Source organism: Micropterus dolomieu, linkage group LG02 (assembly GCF_021292245.1).
Source record: "Micropterus dolomieu isolate WLL.071019.BEF.003 ecotype Adirondacks linkage group LG02, ASM2129224v1, whole genome shotgun sequence".
In the NCBI taxonomy this organism is placed as follows: Eukaryota; Metazoa; Chordata; class Actinopteri; order Centrarchiformes; family Centrarchidae; genus Micropterus; species Micropterus dolomieu.
In genome coordinates, this window is record NC_060151.1 from 12,206,441 (window position 1) to 12,226,396 (window position 19,956).

General features: G+C 41.3%; 1 protein-coding gene across 2 annotated transcripts in view; it reads left to right on the forward strand.

The window, feature by feature from the left end:
* LOC123961075 (alpha-1,6-mannosylglycoprotein 6-beta-N-acetylglucosaminyltransferase B) overlaps positions 1-3,795 on the forward strand; it is a 59,256-nt gene extending 55,461 nt beyond the window's left edge. For both annotated transcript variants that reach the window (XM_046036179.1, XM_046036180.1), the window contains 2 exons: positions 2,271-2,542; positions 3,155-3,795. In XM_046036179.1, the coding sequence (XP_045892135.1) occupies positions 2,271-2,542; positions 3,155-3,353 (471 nt within the window). In that variant the 3' untranslated portion in view covers positions 3,354-3,795. The remainder of the gene's footprint in view (positions 1-2,270; positions 2,543-3,154) is intronic.
* Positions 3,796-19,956: the final 16,161 nt, after the last annotated feature.

A 19,956-nucleotide genomic window follows, 5' to 3' on the forward strand; every position in this document is an offset into this window, starting at 1 on the left:
GAAGCTCCCGTTCCACCGCATCCCAAAGATGCTCTATTGGGTTGAGATCTGGTGACTGTGGGGGCCATTTTAGTACAGTGAACTCATTGTCATGTTCAAGAAACCAATTTGAAATGATTCGAGCTTTGTGACATGGTGCATTATCCTGCTGGAAGTAGCCATCAGAGGATGGGTACATGGTGGCCATAAAGGGATGGACATGGTCAGAAACAATGCTCAGGTAGGCCGTGGCATTTAAACGATGCCCAATTGGCACTAAGGGGCCTAAAGTGTGCCAAGAAAACATCCCCCACACCATTATAACCACCACCACCAGCCTGCACAGTGGTAACAAGGCATGATGGATCCATGTTCTCATTCTGTTTACGCCAAATTCTGACTCTACCATCTGAATTTCTCAACAGAAATCGAGACTCATCAGACCAGACAACATTTTTCCAGTCTTCAACTGTCCGATTTTGGTGAGCTCTTGCAAATTGTAGCCTCTTTTTCCTATTTGTAGTGGAGATTAGTGGTACCCGGTGGGGTCTTCTGCTGTTGTAACCCATCCGCCTCAAGGTTGTGCGTGTTGTGGCTTCACAAATGCTTTGCTGCATACCTCGGTTGTAACGAGTGGTTACTTCAGTCAAAGTTGCTCTTCTATCAGCTTGAATCAGTCGGCCCATTCTCCTCTGACCTCTAGCATCAACAAGGCATTTTCGCCCACAGGACTGCCGCATACTGGATGTTTTTCCCTTTTCACACCATTCTTTGTAAACCCTAGAAATGGTTGTGCGTGAAAATCCCAGTAACTGAGCAGATTGTGAAATACTCAGACGGGCCCGTCTGGCACCAACAACCATGCCACGCTCAAAATTGCTTAAATCACCTTTCTTTCGCATTCTGACATTTAGTTTGGAGTTCAGGAGATTGTCTTGACCAGGACCAAACCCCTAAATGCATTGAAGCAACTGCCATGTGATTGGTTGATTAGATAATTGCATTAATGAGAAATTGAACAGGTGTTCCTAATAATCCTTTAGGTCACACATATCCAAGGTGTGGACGTAGGAGAGGCGTAGACAACTTTTCTCAGTGAGCAGGCGGAAGGGTAAAACCAATAGCGATAGCCTGAGAGGGCTGCGCCTATACTCATAGAATCTGGAGTTACAGCATGTAACTACTGTTCTTTACCTAGGTATTTACCCCACTGATGTGGTATGTGCTATTAGCTCTAGTATTTATTGCTGCTCTTATTAGTATTGTCAGTTGTAGATCTCGTGCTGTATTTGATGCTCTGTTCGATGCTTGTATGTTGTTCCTGCGTCTGCCAAATGAGTAAATGTAAATGTACATGACATGGTTAATAATATGTACATGACATGGTTAATCACATAGGCTATACAGTACAGGACATGGTTAATGTACAGTACATGACATGGTGAATCATATGCACATGACATGGTTAATCACACGCACAGTACATGATATGGTTAATATGAACAGAACATGACATGATTAATCATATGTACATGACATAGTAAATCAACTAAAGTTGCTATAATCACATATGGTTCAATGCTTAAATACATGAACCTTGTCAACAATCATTACAATAGAAAAGACGACATAAGAATCGTAGGCCACATACAAACCAAATAAGTGCACACATAAAAAAAAAGTGGTTTAATAGAAAAAAATATATAATTACAAATAGCATCTCCACACACCTCTGCTTTTCGTCTTCGTCTCCTAACCTTGCCCTTTTTCATACCCCCTTATAGTCTTGATGAGCTGTGAGTGTGTATGTGTGTGTCATGGATGTTGTCTGTGTGTAGGAGTGGAAGTGCAGCAGAGATGGAGAGATTGGAAGACTAGTTATTGCCTGTGGGCACAACAAATGGGTCTGGAGGCCAGTGGGATGTGTCAGAGAAATGTTATTACCTGGGTCTTATGAATAGCCCCAGCTGGAGGGGGAATCTAATCAGGGCTCTCACCAGAGCCTAATTCTGCCTCCATATCTCATTTGTTATTGGGAGGCATAACTGCATTCATATAATTTCCTGGAAGATTGACAAGGACTTGTTTGGTCTGATAAGCACCTTTTGTATGGTAATGGTTCTTTAATTAGTTCCTGTATCAGCTGTCCAGAAGCTGCATGTGTTGCAGGGCTGAATGTATAATTTGTCACTGTAGTGGAGTATAGTGTTTATTTTAGCTGACAGGTCAAAGTTTTTGCAATATAACACTGAAACTTGCTGATCTGGGTCATTTTATCTTTGCCCCAACAGGACTTCTGTTCCCCTGAAGCGCCGTTTCCTCCAGTAAACTCGTCTGGGACTTGGCCCGGCAGCCCTCCCAGTCCTTTCATCCTCCTGCCTAACTCAAGCATCCTAACTTGGGCCTCCAACGCCAGCAACTACACATCCTGGCCACCCCTCAGTGCTTTGCAGCTTTTGGCTTCACAGGAGGGCCAGTCATGTGTGATGGCGTGCCAGAGTGCAGGACTAATCTGCGAACCTGCCATGTATCGTTTCATCAACATTAAGGAGGCCTTCAGCGCGTAAGATGTTTTTTTATTGGGATAATTTGTTAGGTGACTATGCACAATATTAATTGCATGTACATTTGGACATCATGGTGATATTTATCATGTCTACTGTAACAATACCAAGTCCCACCTTTCATGTTTGTGCTACTGCAGATTCATTCTGTAATGTCAACTTTATACTCCTGATTGTGATATACAGTACACTGGCATTGTACAGCTCTGTTTGTGCCCAATGCACCATCCACACCATTGATTATTTTGTGAAACGCCTCGTCAGCACCTTCTTGAAAGTGAAATGATGCATCTCAAGGAGCTCAACCTGCAACAATAATACATTTGCGTAACTAACTTTCCTTCCACACAGTGTCGTGCATCATTTGCACTTCTAGTTTCATAATTATGCAGCAGAAGAGACAGTTGCTCACCCTTTCCCTTCATTCCGTGAGGTCTTAGTGGCTGCACTGTAACATTAACATTAAATATATTAGTGGAATAATCATTGATGCCCTCTGGCAATACTGCCAACATTAATATTAAATATGTTAGCATGTTGTATTAGTAGAATAATAATTATTACCCTTGAAATGAATGACCAAACTGAATCCTTCTCCATTTTGTTTCCAGGCTTGACTTCCAGTGTGAAGGAGTGGAGTCCGAGATGAACCACCTCTTCCCCGCCTTCTCAGTGGAGCACGCTGAATGTGGCCTACAGCAGGATCCGCTGCTCTTCAGTTGTGCCGGCTCCAGCGCCAAATACCAGCGCCTTTGCCCCTGCAGGGACTATCGTAATGGCCAGGTGGCATTGTGCAGAGACTGCCTATGACCAGAGGAGGACCTGCGGATGGAGATTCTTTAATACTTGGCGAGATCCTGGCTGTCCAATGAGACTGTCTTTGAAAAGAGATGTGCTGTAACACATAAACAGTGACCTCTGACCAAGGACAGGCTGCCAAAGTAGGTAAAATGGTATTACCTCTCAGGGAACTGCATGATTGTACTTTGAATCTGTTGGGTTTGAAGCCTCAGTTTAAAGGTTTACATGGCTGCTTTAAGACCACAGTCTTTACAAAAGGCATGATGAAATGTGTCATTTGATGGACCAGTTAGATTAGCAATCAAAGGAAAGCTTTGATTTAGAAAAAAAGTTACAAATGCTTGAATTTCACAAGTGTGTTTACTCAGTGTTATGTGTGAATACCTACAGTACCATAGTGGAGTTTGGATATTTGTACTAGATCCACCCAAAGCCATTTACACCATATTGAGATGTACTATTTTACTTGTCCTGTAATGAATATATTTGTATATAAGTGTTATTTAATAAAATACAGGTAGTGAAAGAGATGTTTCCATTGTTTATACTGTAATAGAATATGGGTGGAAATTATTCTAAATAAAAAAAAAAAATAGGACTCAATTAAATTATAAGAAATCATCAATCTTTTATGGTCAATTTCACAAAGCCAAGTGTGGGGAAATATCGTAATTATTTCTTTCAGTCTGTGATTTATATGCAAACTTTGCTGGCTCAGACTCATTAGTTTAAAAGCAGTCTTTGGATACAAGATGACAATAGTGTTTACAGAAGTATGTTGAGCCTGGCATCAATGTTTTTTACCTGTATTTGTGTCTCTCCCTTAGCTCTAACTGAAGCAGAAATTTTTATATAATACAGTATTATTTTTTCCTATTCTAGCCCTTACAGAAATGCATATTGTGTCATCTTTTCTAGATAAAGATGTTCTTCTGTAATAGCAGAACATTTTGAGAAAATTACAGAGGCAGGCATCAACAGAGATAAGCTACAGCATTACTGTAGAGTGATTGGTATATGGCAGCAGCAGATGAAATCACAGCATTTTTTCGGTAAATCTCATGGATGACGTTCCACGTTATTGTGGGTGGGCAGATGGGGGCACAGGTTTTAAAGTATAGGATCACATGTTTTCAAGTATCTCTTAAAACACTACTCTCACACCCATATGTATACTGAAACAATTGTTGGTTGCTGTTGTTCCTCTTCATATAACGCAATTCTACTGTAGGTGATGGGAGACAAAGTCCTCTTTTAAACTTGAGCTGGAGATAATATAAGGCTTTGGCATATAAATAAGAAGGACTAAATGTTACCCTTGACTGTTTTTTCTTGTGGAGTTGATGCAGAGGCACAGTAACACAAAGAGGTAATTCTGTACTAAAAAGACTGCATCTTTGCCAGATACCTACTTGATTAGTCTAACTCAGACTGACTTAGCTGACCTTTAGAAATGCCTTTCGGCGCAGAACAGGACTGTGTATTTTTTACCCCCATCTCTTACAACAAACAAATACTGTCAATGCGCAAATGGGCATTGAAAAAAATGTGAACCTGTCTTTTAAGGACAAGTCTGATGATGGTAAAAAGATGAGCATCAACCAAGGCCTACAAGAAACTGCAGCAGTTAAATGACTGAAAACTGTTGGACTTGGTCCTGTAGATTTAATACCAGAGTAGGGCTGCAGCTAATGATTATTTTAGTATTCAAAGCTTCTATAGATTATTTCAACGATTTATTGATGCGTCGTTTAAGAAGTACTTTTGCTTGGCATCGGCGCCCCCCCGGTAACGGTATCAGCTGTGCACGTTTATAGGTGATAGATATTTATTGGTCCTTTCGGAAATTCATAGCCCACTACCTAGTAACAGCCTGCCTGCTTCCCAGCCTGTTAGCACATCGGCTGCTAGCTACCTGTCTGACATTTTCACAAAGACCGATGGAGGCTATCAGAGGAGACGTGGTCATCTTGTGTCCCAACGTTATTGGCAGACTCAATCTCTCCTCACACCACAGCCTTCACTGCTCAGCTCCTCGTCCTCATTGCTGCCCAGCATCTTGTCCTCATGTTGCAAAGGAAAAACTGCCCTGTGTCACAGAGATGGAGCTGCCCAGCAATCCACAGACTCAGCTGGACTTAGAATTTTGTGTTGGGAACGCTGGTCAGTGGACTTTTGACTATTTCCATTGCTCAGTTGGGTTACTTTGCTGTTTGTTTCTTGGATTACCTTGTAATCCCGTTGGGTGATAAACAAGATATTCTGGAGTCTGTGAGTATAAAGACCAGAATATAACAGAGTTATAATATAACTCCAGAATATCTTGTTTATCACCCAACGGGTGGTGGTTTATTAAGCAACAAGTCTGAACACATAGGTAGTGGGTTAATACAACAGCATAACATGCAAGCCTCTGCGTGCAACCTCTTCAACGGTCCGTGCTGTGGCCTTAATATTACCAAGGTTCCGCACTGTAGCACATTCACCCATACTAAACAATCACTATTGTTACATTTGGTGCTGTGAGCTCAGACAGACAACCGATTTTAGGACCCGAATGCACACGGCAGGAGGAATTTTATTAAATTTATTAATGAAAAACACAAGTGGTGTACATACTTATGGTGGTAATAGTGTCCCAGCAACTCAGCGTCAGGCAGTCCAAATAAAACAAGGTAATCCAAGAAACAAACAGCAAAGTAACCCAACTGAGCAATGGAAATAGTCAAAAGTCCACTGACCAGCGTTCCCAACACAAAATTCTAAGTCCAGCTGAGTCTGTGGATTGCTGGGCAGCTCCATCTCTGTGACACAGGGCAGTTTTTCCTTTGCAACATGAGGACAAGATGCTGGGCAGCAATGAGGACGAGGAGCTGAGCAGTGAAGGCTGTGGTGTGAGGAGAGATTGAGTCTGCCAATAACGTTGGGACACAAGATGACCACGTCTCCTCTGATGGCCTCCATCGGTCTTTGTGAAAATGTCAGACAGGTAGCTAGCAGCCGATGTGCTAACAGGCTGGGAAGCAGGCAGGCTTTTACTAGGTAGTTGGCTAGCAGGCTAGCAGGTTAGCAGGCTGGGAGTTAGCAGTATGGGGTGATTGCTGATGCTGCTAGCTATTCATTGCTAACATGCAGGGAGTTAACAGGCCAGAGTGCAGACAGGGATCCACAACAAAAAGTCATAGTCCACCTGGAGGCTGCCCCATCCAGAGCCAACTTGGGTCAGTCTTCCATATGGCGTTAATCAGTTTGAAAAACTGTAGCTCTTCATTCACCAAAATAATAATAAATTATAGTCCAAAGTCCACCGACAAACAAAAAGCAATAATCATGTGAAACAAGTGTGTGTGAAAACATAACTCCGATAATCCACATAACATGAACAAATGGCATGGTACAGGTAGAAACAAGGAACACTACTGACACATGGCATGAGTGAAAGAAAGACAGTCTGGCACAGACAGGACTGAAACAAAGACAATACTAACACACACAGGCAGGGAAGGAGAACAAACAGGTGAGCGACATTAGGGTAACAAACCCTAGGAAACAAGTCAGATCAGGACACCAGACACAAATTAACATCAAATCAACAGGTAACAGGCATATACATGGATGGATCCATCCCTGACACATTGTGTTTTTTATTGTGTGATGCTAAACAATTTCCTTCAATACGTTCCCAACAATCATCTTATTTTATAATCATATAACCGATCAAGACATGATCTCTTTTCTTGGTTGATTTCAATAGAAAGCATTGTTCTCACGCTTCACACTTCTGACAGATTCACACAAATACATGTATATAAACAGTATATTTTTTAAGTTAGATGGACAGTGTCATCACATTTGCTGTGCTGTTAACAAATGGCTTCAGAGACAAATATAGAGATGCAAACCATCAAGTGAAGCTGTATATTCAGAACTATTTTAAATCACTTTTTCAGATGGACGTTATAATGTGCACAGAAATGCTGTAATGTCACTAAAGTCATTATCGTGTGAGCTGCTGTTTCACTGAAGTCGAAACCTCTTCACTAAGATAAGAGGATTTTAATGAGACATCCTCAAAAGACAGACTTAGAGTTTGCCAGTTTTCATTTAATGATGGTGCCTCTGTGACTGATAGTAAGGACCATTTCACAATATGCCCATTTCTCCTCTCCAATTTATAATCTCTGAACCAATATTGAACTTTCTCTTGATCCTCACAAACCCAAGGAAGAAGAATACGTGTGGTGGCATTAGTAAGGAAGGCTTTGAATCTTTTACAGCATTCACTGCGAAAATTCAGGTGTTAAACAAAACCCCCTGAGAATGAACGTTTTAAAGAAAAGAAGAATATAAATTCACCACTTTCTGAAACCTACAGCGCTGCACCCACAGTTACTTTAAGCGCTTTTCTATTCAGCAACACAGAGAAAAAAAGCTCCCATCTATTTCTGCTTTTTACCACTTAGAATGTTTCATTAATTTCCTGGCAAGAGAGAACTGTCACAGTAAGAAACCAACAGATACTGCAGAAACTACACATTGGGTTTTACATCCTGCAGTTAAAATGTGTGCTTTGTCCAGACAACCTGGTGACTTCAACCTCAGACACATTCTCCACACCCTGCTGTGGATCAGTCTGGGACTCTGTATGTCAGAAACACTGCCTGCAAGCTTGGCGGGGACTATTTCAGGTAACACAGTGAACTGAAGTGGAAGAGAAGTTTATCATGGAATCATTTTATCTCACAGCTGTGGAAAATCGTTGCTGACCAGAAGATAACAGTATTACACAAATAAAGGTTCACAGGACATGCTGGCTTATTGGGATATGTGCTGGACAAAACTTTGCGTGAAAGTGTACAGCTGATGAAAGTCATTTTGTTTTACAATGTACCAATCAGGAGAGGATCCCACTCTATAACCAGATTTAATTGGATAGCTTGGCCGGTTTATCCCTGCTGGGGCTGTAATCATACAATTGTCACAGACCTTTGCGATACTGCAGCTATACTAAAATGTCTAAAAAACCTTCTGTTGTATGAGTGTACAAGTGTTTTAGCCACACTAGCAGCATCTAGGAACTAGAGATGCCAAAGATGGTCTGTTGGTCAGTCCACCACCTTGGTCCAGATCAGGGGCATTGCTAGACATAAAGCTCTACTGGGGCACAGACCCCCTCATTCCCCATGGACATTTTTGATTTATGATTTTGATATACGTATTTTTTGTTGAAGAGTATGAAATGTGTTAGCATGTGCCTCACCAGCTTCCTTTTCTTTAGCCCATTAATATTGGCACCGTCATGTCAGAAAGGGCTTTGACCAGAGGATAAGTACACACACCTATGGTACTACCTAAGAAAAAATCTGCTATGGGGCCCTTATACCTGGCTTGTGAGCCATGTAAACAATTTGCCACTGCTGCACAGTCACACCAATGCACTGCAGTGCTCTCACTACTACCTCTCCTTTAAAACAGTCTGTCTCTGTAATAAGCCTGAATGGAAACCTCTTCTAGAAAATACCACTGCTTTGAATGGACCTCGCACTAACTCAGTCATCCATTAAGGTCTGAGCTGCTTGTATCTGATGCTGCCTGTAGACCTATGAGTGTGCTTTTACTGGCTGAGGCTGCCTGTGTTTCACCTTGGTCTGTGTGAGCTACTAAAGACGTCTGGACTGGGTCTGTGGTAGTACTGGATTTGGATCAGCTGCGCTTGTACGAGCTTATGATACAGCATCTACTCTACTGACAAACTTCAGCATAGCCCCTGTAAATCATAAATATCAATACTTGCAAGATATTATTATCAGCTGCTTCAACCTCATTCAAATGGCTCCCTACGTTTCCTTAAAATACTATTTATAGTATGACATGACTGAGTATGTGATGTTTATTATCTACTAAAAGATGTAGGCTACATCCATATCGCCCAGTCTGCACTGCTAATCAACATTTTAATAGTCAATGTGAATCTCATGCTTTCGATCTTGCATTAGTTTGGAGTTGCAACTAAAACTTCACTGAGAGACAGATAATCACTGTCTCGTTTTAAATGATGCGGGCCTATGAGGAGTGCCATCATATCCATGTCTGGACTGGTCCCACTAATGTTGCTGCTGGAATGCCATAAAGTCCGGCTGCAGACTGTAGCACTGCTCATATATATGTTTTGGCTATTTAAAGGTAATTTAATAGGTAAAAAGTGGGCTCCTAGTTGAGTTATAATCTGTCAAATGTAACTACATTGAAATCAAGCCATTTTGAGGCAGAATTTACCTTTCAGTCAATAAGTAGAAGCTGTATTGGCCATTTAAATGTATTTTAACAGGTAAAAAGGTCTGGATTTGTTGGTACACAGCAAGTTAAATGTAGAGTTATTTTATATATAACTCAGCAGTAACTCATGTTAATTATAGGCTACATTCTGTTTTCCAAATATAAACAAGGATTTTTGACATAGGCCTACCAAACACATAATCCATCTGCAACAACAGGCTTCTATTATTGCCTATAATCACGTAAATGTCATGGCTGATTATGCTATAAACTCCAAACAATTATTTGGCCACAATTGTGATTATTCTGTTAAAAGAAACGTATCACAAAGACATACCTTTGCTATTACCACGGACATAAAGTGTTGTCTGTTTGACCCCGATAAAAAGCAGCTGTAGATGTAAAGAGAGTGAGCGATACACTTTAACATGCTGCGCGCACTCCCGCTGATGGCAGTAAATTTTTGGCAAAGGATCAATTTTTGGCCAACGATCACTTTTTGGCACGATACCTGTATGCTTTGCTGTCCAGTCTGTCTGGCCGCATAAAATCTGATTTCAGGTCTGTTAACACCTTATACAGTATAGGATTAACACAATTAAAAATGGGGACATTTCCGGGGACAGATTCAGACAGGGACAGGCCCCCAAAACCGGGGACTGTGGATGGGACAATATTCAGTATAGCTATATGCATTCATGTGTATGGTTGTTTCAGCAAGAAGTGCTGCAACAGAGAAACTCTCACAGAGCTGAGAAAGTAATTCACTAGTGAATTAGACGGTGACCATGACACTGTATGATTCATGGCATGACTAGCGACCTTTTCTGAAGAGAGGTCACGAAGAATAGGATTAATCACTCTTCTCCACATGCAGTAGACATCTTCATTCCTCCTGCCTCACCTCCTCACCCATGCCTTCTCCGCTTCCTTGCTCCTTAGTGTTTCTTAATTTATCCAGGTTCTTCTTTCTCTCCTCTCTCTCTCTTCAAATCTCAATCCTCACCTCATTACCTCAAGACGAAAATGATTTCATTCTTTTTGGTTTTAGACACTGCAAAATGTCTCCATGACCAATTACCCAGCCTTTACATTAATGCTGTATGTTTGATTCTCCTTTCTAATCAATTGTCTTTTGCTCGGCTCTTTGGTGTGGGTAACAGAATGGAGAGTAGCAGCCCCATCACTACCTCCCACAAAGATAAATCCATCACACATAATGACTCTGTGCCCTGCTCTTTGTGTGTGTGTGTGTGTGTGTGTGTGCATACTGTATGCAGATGCCTGTCTCCATAATAATAGGTGTCTGAAAAACTGACACGCTCATAGATTTTATTTAATGGAGTGTGCTTGTTATGACTGAAGAACTGCAGATTGGAAGAAATATTAGCCAATTTGAGAGACCTTTTAATATAAACTGTGGTATACCAGGTTAGTGATGTGCATAGATTTTACAACTATTATCCATAGTTTTATTAGTTATAATGATGAGTTATAGCAGTTAACCAATAATAAATATCTCTGTCTGCCACTTAATTTCTGGGTTTTTTTTCACTTCTCCTTCTCCACCTCTGCCTCTGTTTTCAGCATCCTCAACACATCTGAATAAAAACAAAAGTTCAGCAGCTGTTGAAGCTAATAGCTGATTACTCTTATATCACATCATTCTGTGAAAACACTTTCCTGTAATTGCATTGTTTTTCATTATGCAGATGAATTGGCTGATTTAAAAATGTATCTTGTTTCGTTCTATTTTGTGCTTTTTGCATTCCCCATGTCAATTAAAACCCACTTGAGGTGAGCGCAGAAACCCACTTTACCTACAAATATCACTGCTAATATTTCAATTGCACTAAACAAAGTGAACAAGAGGAAACTTGCTCGAGGTCTGTGTGCTTGTTTTTGCAGGACTGGTTATGTATGTAGCACCTGAGGTAACAGATTACTCACCACTTACAGAAAGCTCTGCTGCTGTATGATAAGGCTCCCCTGTCTACCACAGTGGAGTCAGCTTCATTTCAACTGAACCAGAGGCACCACATGTGAGGGGGCAGTGAAAGTTTGTGGTGAGTTTCAAGCTCAGAGAAGAACCAATACACTACATTTTATACACTAAATACTAGAATTAGATCTGCACTAACTCCAATAGAGGGATTATTATTTAAATACAATGAAGGTTTTGTCCATCTGTTCAATCTTAAACCAAACTTACACTTCAAGCAGCTATAATCTACATTTTTATAATAAAAATGCATTAAATGACAATGTGAGAATATCAGAGGGGTCACTCCTAATGATGAACCTACACCTCATCTCATTGAGATCCTCAGGCAGAGGTCTGCTGTCTGTTCCAGAGTCTCGACTGAAAACTAAAGGGGACAAAGCGTTTGCTGTCAGGGCCCCAAGGCTCTGGAACAGCCTGCCCGTGGAAATCAGGTCGGCTGAGTCAGTGAACTCCAAGCAGTACCTTCTTAAAACATACATTTATAGGAGAGCCTTTCCCGATCTTATTTGACTTTATTTTATCCCTTTTTATTTTATCCTATTTTATATATTTTATATTTATCTTAAACGTGTATATTGTCTGGATGGCACGGTGGTGGTTAGCACTGTTGCCTCACAGCAAGAAGGTTGTGGGTTCAAACCCCGGGTTGCCCCGGCACTTCTGTGTGGAGTTTGCATGTTCTCTCCGGGTGCTCCGGCTTCCTCCCACACTCCCAACATAAATAGTTCTTAGGTGTGAGTGGTTGTTTGCTGGGATTGGCTCCAGCCCCCCTGCGACCCTGTACGCAGCATAAGCGGTTGACAATGTATTTTGTCTCTTCTGCTTTATCATGTCTTGTTTTTGTGTTTTATTGTCTTTACACTTGTTAAAGCACTTTGTAACTTGAAAAGTTCTCTACAAATAAAGATTATTATTATTATTATTATCTGAATTTGCAGCTCCCCTCAGCTTTTTAGAGAATTACAGCTCATTGTGTAGCTGTCCAGCTGCAACTTTCCTTTTCTGGTTCTCTTTCACCTCTCTCAAAGTGTGCAAACACACACACTTAGTGGTAAACTTGTTATATGCCTCGCAGATTCTCTTCTAAAATGCAGCTTTTCCCAAAGCATTAAGAACTTTTAGGAACTCCCCATGCTCCAAATTCTCCCTGATGCTCTGTCGAGTGTATGCTAATGCATGTGTACACCCACATTGCATAGGCTTTAATATGTATAATATTATCGATATAACAACATTTCATACAATAGTGTATGTGCTCTGCTTGTATATGGGCCCACTGAAAGGAGGAGTTAAATGAGCCCGAGTCCGACTCGAGCTATAAAAATAAAAAAACATTGTCCCGAAGGGCTTGCAGACCTCTCCAAAGCATCATTTTCGCATCAGGTGGCAGCTGTTCTCATTATTAAAGCTCTAAAAAGCCAGCGTACACTACCTGCTCAGAAGACAGTTAGCGACTTGCTAGTGAATTTAGTGGAGCATTTAGCCGCTGAAGAGACAGATATTTCCCACAGGTGTTTGGTAGAGACCAAAAATAGACTTAAAAGAGAGTGAATTTAATTTTACTAGGTGGCCAGAAACACTACTCCAAATGTTGCATCCCTAACTGATAACTGAAAATTGAAATTGGGAACTTTATAAAAGATGATATGTAAATGTCTTCAAAATTAGCCTAAAATTCAGGAATAGTTTTTTGGGAAATTTTATTATTTGCTTTCTTATAGAGAGTTAGATGAGATCTATTTGATTAAAATAAGTTACTTTGGTTTTTGTTCTGATTAAACATGTATATTAATTAATGAGCTTTAGAGGTGCAGGTAGGCCAATTTTGTGACTTTTAGCCAGAAGCAGGATAGGATAGGTTTTACCATTTTCCAGCCATTATGCAAGCAGCTAAGCTACGCTAACCAACTTCTGTTCTGGCTGTAGCCAACATGAGAATGGTATCAATCTTCTCATTCAACACTTGATGTGAATAAGCTTGATTCCCAAAATGTTGAATTATTCCTTTAAATTGCACCACCAGCAAAGTTTTACTGGACATTTTGTGCCAAAATATTCTGTGATGGTTCCACTTGAGTTCAGTTTTTTTCCCTCAAGTCAGGAGAGTCAAAGTTATAAATCCTGGGAAATCCTTTTCCTTCATATGTATTCAGGTTGATATTTGCTGCACTTCCAGCCTCCTGCTGACAGAGTTATGGCCTCCAGGCAGCACCTCATTCTGATGGATATTCCATCCTCTTACAGTAAATGGACACATTTCACATTAGATCAATCTGTATGTATTTCCCCAGTAATGCGTGTCCTGAGTGGCAGTGTAGAGCACAATGAGAAGTCAAGAGGCCACTCTGCAGTCATTCTGAGTTACTGAGTCATCCTCGTCCATGGCTGCCGCTGGCAGCTCCAGCAGCAGACACCCAGGCTGCATCTGTCACAGCTGTCTCACTGTCAGTTTCTGTACAATTGCAAAGGCCACACCATTACTGACTCTTTAGAGCCGAGTGTGTAGCACAATAGACATAGGAGCCAATGCGCCACAGTCTTGTATGGAAAAGTAGTGCCAGCTTTTGACTGAAGAGATGGGCTGTCTGTGGCACAGTTTTTAGGTAGAGTCTTTGTAACGGCATACCTTCAGTTCTGACAAATAAGGTGGGCTGAGAGAGTAAGATCCTCATCCCTAATAGACAGCCCAGCCACCTTGGTGACCCTGTGGTCTGAGTGGGCTGTCAAGCTGTAATAGAAGTGAGTGAGAAGGTGCGAGAGGAATTGGGTGTACAGGAAAAAAAGTGACCACCCTGCAGAGAAAATTAATCAGAGAAGCCAGACATTAGAAGACAAATAACTGAAAAGTAGGGGGAAAAAAATAATTTAAAGGTCGGGGGCTGGTTTTAGAAGCGTCTGGAAAGAGTGAAGTGGGAGAGAGATGACGGGAAGGAAAAAGCAGCATGTGTATATGACAGATTTTATTAGGGCTTCTCTGGGCAACTTCAAAGGGATCTTCTACAAACATCATACCAAGGATATACAGTAAAAGGCCAGAGCTCTCAAATGGGAATCACAGAAAAACATGTTTTCTTGGATCAGTGTTGTCAAGACCTTGATGTAAAAGTTTTTGGAGAGATCAAAGGTATCGTGCAGTTTTTAAAACCAGCTTGATGCATGTTCTCATGAGTTATTTAGTGAAGTATGGATTGATGCAGGAGGTGAGTATGCTGTAGATGGGAGGAAGATAGAGACTGAATGTGGGTGTGTAGGATCTATACAGTATGTTCTTGGTGATGAACTGCAGAGAGAGAGAGAGATACAGTTAAGAAAGTGCTGCACTAGCATTAAAGTTGTAGTTTGTCCCTGAAGCTGGAAAAATGAGGTAGTTGTCTGAACACTTGTAAAGGGTCACAATGGTCAAATATGCCCGAGTGTGAAATACAAAGAAAATCTCCAAGTGCAAACAAAACCTGCATGCACAAAGCAGCTGCTGAAAATGCCAATGTCAAGCACATTTAAGACCCTTTTACAGGCTTCTCAAATTAAACAGGTCAGCTGGAGTTTTCAGCCAACAGTTTTAGCGTTAACATATGCTACGCTAGCTAGCGTCAGCCAATTAAATCTGCTAGTGACAGTTGATTTCAGCCAACAAAATCATGTCTGCTAGAAGTTTAATTTTGTTCACTTATCTGTGAAATTTAACTCATTGTTAGGTTTGAGTTTTGTACAGACCTAGGAGGAGAGGAGAGCGTGGCTTAGCAATGATGGTCCTGTTGTGGCAGCGTGGCAGACAATATTGAAACAGATAAAACATGTTACCAAGCGAACACTAAGCAAATCAGCCAAGGATATGCTGCCACATGAGTGACAAAAACAATGTGGCGCTGAGTTTGAAGATCAGGGGTTTTTCAGCAGGCGCTTGATAAGGGGATTGTCAGCTGGTGTGTTGGTGAACCATGTGCTGGAACACACACACACACCCGAGACAGGAAAACACAGGACACATAAGAAAAGCAGTAAAATATAGCAACAGTCATGGATGGACAATTTAAAAAAATAGGCACCAATTTTGATGGTAAATTTGCCAATGTTATCACTGTAAACAGCATATGTGCAGTGGGAGAACAGAAAAACAGGTGTAGCAGTAGTATAGTAGTGTCATCATTTAAAAATTAATTTCTAGAACGATGCAGCTGACATCAGAAACTTAAATTCACCAATAACACACTACAAATCAAATTTTATTTTCAGTGCAAAATCCCAATGCAGCACCATCCCAATACACTTTCCAAGGAATACACAGGATAAAATACAAGTTGTACAATTTGAAAGGAGGACCTTAAATTCAGCTCTACCCTGCACTGGTAACCATTGAAGAGTCCAGAATGGGTGTTATATGGTCAGATTTTCTAGTTTGTCAAGATTCTGGCTGCTGCGTTCTGGACAAGTTGAAGACTTGTGGTAGCACAGCTGGGGAGACCAGAGAAAAGAACAATGCAGTAATCAAGTATGGAAGATACAGATGCATTGATTACAACATCAGCATCACGCGAATGTGGCCGAGCTGGTGGTTGAAGAGGAATCAATTCAATTTTATTTATATAGCGCCAAATCACAACAACAGTTATCGCACAGCGCTTTTCATAAAAGAGCAGGTCTAGACCGTACTCTGTGATGATATTTACAGAAGCCCAACAGTTCCCACCAAGAGCAAGAAATAGGATCTCTTTTCCTGGTTCCTGTCAGAACACGTGCTGCAGCATTCTGGATCAGCTGAAGAGTCTTAATGGACTTTTTCGAGCAGCCTGATAATAAGGAATTGCATTAATCCAGCCTAGAAGTAGCAAATACATTGACTAGTTCATGGGGTGCTCTGTAAGGAACAATACATCACACCACTCCAGACAGGGAATCTTGGAGTCAGCCAAACCACATAAAACAGGCGGGCAGCAGACTGCTGCAAAACATACAGCCTCAGTCACTGGGAAAAGACACTGAAAACATAAGAAAAGGTTTTTACTCACTCACCTACCTAAACTTCACAGAGGGTTCATGTGGCAACAGACAGGCAGGGAAAAAGCAAAGAGGCAGCCATGATACTATAGCTGCTTTAAATAAGCTCAGCTAATGATGCTCCAAGAGCAAGGCTGAAATCCTGTAAGCCTGCATAGAAACACACACCACTACATAATGATAGCAGTGATCAAATTTTGGAAATGTTACTTCGAGTACAAGTATAGTTTGAGCGATACATGTGTCGAATATAAATCTATACATGAGCATGACTTTGACCTCAGGTTTTTCCTTCATAGCACTTGTGATGCCATTTCTCTGTCAGCTTTGCCCAGCTTCTTTTGCACAGGGCCTGCCACAAACAATGTCACTTGAGCGTCATATGGTAAATCATTAAGATGTTTTTCCGTTTCACCCTGAAACGCCTCAGATGAGTACCTTAGCTCACTGTTAGCAGGCAAAAGACGATGTTTGATAAATGATTCAACACTAATTATTTCCCCTGACTTCCTGTTTGTTTCTGTGGATTAATGTGCGACGCAGTTAAAGAGGTGGTATTATGCTTTTTGGCTTTTCCCCTCTCCTTTATTGAGTTATTTATCTTTTTTGTGCATGTAACAGGTTTGCAAAGTGAAAAAGCCCAAAGTCCAGCCCAAAGGGAGTTCCCATCTCCCACAGAAAGCTCTGCTCTGAACTGCTTGAAAACAGCTCGTTTGTAGTCCAGCCCTTCACTTCCTTTCCTTGTGACGTCACAATGAAAATGCGTCATAAAACTTGCCAAGCAGCTAGCGTTGTCAGGCACGCCCTCAAACCAAGCTAGTCTGAGCGGAGGCCCTTTGGCTCCGCTCGCCTTTGTTTGGTTTTCCATTGTAGAAATGTTGTACCTGTACCTGCTTCCAGGTACTTTTTTTCGTATCACCTCACCTCCGTCAAGGTTCCAAGCGAGCTGAGGGATACTAAAATGTAAAATGAAAACGCGACAGACTGCTGATTGGTCAGAGAGAATATTCACTATAAACTGCATCATCATTGCGTGCACCAGACAGAGGCCAGCAACAGAAAGTTTTATATTTTACAGTTTTCGAGTGTAATTTCATCACTAAATCCACTTCTGAGAAGTTTTGAGGTGAGAAATCAGCTGTGTAGACTTCAAATATTGACAGTTTTACGAGAAGTAATGGCCGAACAAAAATGTGCTTGAATATTTTTGGAGTTGGGGAGCTCCGCAAGTGGCTGGGGAAGCCTGCGCCAACCCGCGGGAGGAGTGTGTGAGGCCGGCCAGCCGCCCGCTCAGAGCCCTCTGCTCCCACCGTCACACAGACCGCTGCAGCAACAACACCAGAGGAAAACACAGCTGGAAGGTTTTCATACCGCTTATCTGTCTTTACATTCTGAGTAATATTGAAACGTTTTAACTTAAAAAAGAAAAAGCTGTGTGGATCGCTGGTGTGTGTGTCGCATTGAATATTGGCAGTTGTGTGTGGCATCGCTGTGACGACAAGCTATGTACTATCTCTCGGTACTATCTGCAATGGAAAACGGAGCAGGGCCGAGTAAAGTCGAGTCTATCTGTTGGTGAGAGCTATGACTGTATGTTGCTCAAGGGGGATTCGCTGGAACACCTCATCCACACAGACACTCCGATTAGAGAGCGAGGCCGGACACAGTAGGACTGTTAACTCTGCTTTACTGATGAAGCACAACTCCAAATGAAATACAGCTCTGTGTTCCTGGTTTGCTGTTTACAGTTTGATTCATTAGAATTTATCTCTATTATCTGTTCTGTCTGAGACTTCACATTGGACTGATTGACTCTCTTTCTGTACTGGTATCTGCAATAAACAAAACATAATATACATGAGAATACTAGTTTAAAGAGCATGTTAGCTCGAACTTAGCTTTAGCTTATTACCAAGTCAGCCAGCACGTTAAACATCACATAAACACTGCTACGTTAGTAACGTTATGTTACATTAGCGGCAAAATTCACCGTTTCATTTGCATATCAACGGAACTAATTAGCAATCATTAGCAGATCGTTGCCACCCACCTTCATCACAAACGCAGACAGGTATCGACGTAAAATTATTAATAATATATTATAAGGACCCCCTTAGCTGCCTAACGAGGTGCCTGATGCAAAACACTAAATTCAGCACTGAACAAATCCTGCACCACAAACAGTAATAATAGGGAATTTACAACACTATCGATTTGTGCTATGGTAGCATTTTTCGGCAAGGCAGCATAGATCGTCAGAACACCGGCAACAGTTCAACGTTTAGTCCTGATGGTAAGATGTGGAACAATGATGTTGTGTGGTCGTGGACTTGTGAGTAACTTATACCATCTGCTAGGTTAGGGTCGCAGTCTGAAGCGGCTGTGATTTGGATCACACTACCTTGTTTCTTACGACTCGCGCTTCTCTGCTTCTGATTGGCTAGTAGTCCTTACCTGGGAACTGCGCATGTGCAACTCCCAACAAAGATTTTGTACAAGTAAGATCACTCTGTAGCTCAAGAGCGGAGCGTACAACACATAGGGTAAAAAAAGGAGCTGCAGCAATGTGCAGTATGAGAAAAATATGGTGTTTTTTGAAAATTAAACCATGTAAACCTGTTCTGGTACAACGCCTAAATAAGATTTTACCTGAAGACCTGAAAATGAGCATAATACCACCTCTTTAATGTTTGTATAATGGTACCTTGTTGACACTTGAGCTGACCCCTGTGTCCATTTGTCTTTGATTTCTCCAGATGGGACGACACTAGCAACAGAGAATGCTCGTAGGAAACTTTGGGTCTTCCTCATAGTTTCTCCTGACAGTTAATTTATTTTCTGTCAGTACCAATTATTTAAGAGAGAAATAATTGTACTGCCAGCTTTTTCAGAGTTGATGAAATGATCTGCATGTGATATCAGCTATTTTGAGACACCTAATAAACGAAGCAGCAGGAGTTACTTATTCCAATCACTTAAGCCACACGCATAAGCAAATCATTTCAAACAGGTTACAAGAATTGTTTCTTGAGCTGCTAAATCTTTGTAATGGCACAATAATTATTCTTCATGCAGCACAGAGTGACAATAAAATGAAGGATGTGTGTGTGTATGTGAAATAACAAGCAGTGCTACCAGAGCTTGGATGGCATCGGGGTGAACAAATAAATCAGTAGCAGGGTGGCACGTCACTGTCACGTCTCCCTGCTATAATCTCTCACTTGGATGAGTCTTAATTGATCTCATTTCATCTGGTTAAGGGTTCTTCCTGCACTGACGGACACAGCTGTTGCCTGGCTTCTCAAAGCTTACTAATTACAGGTCACCACTATCATG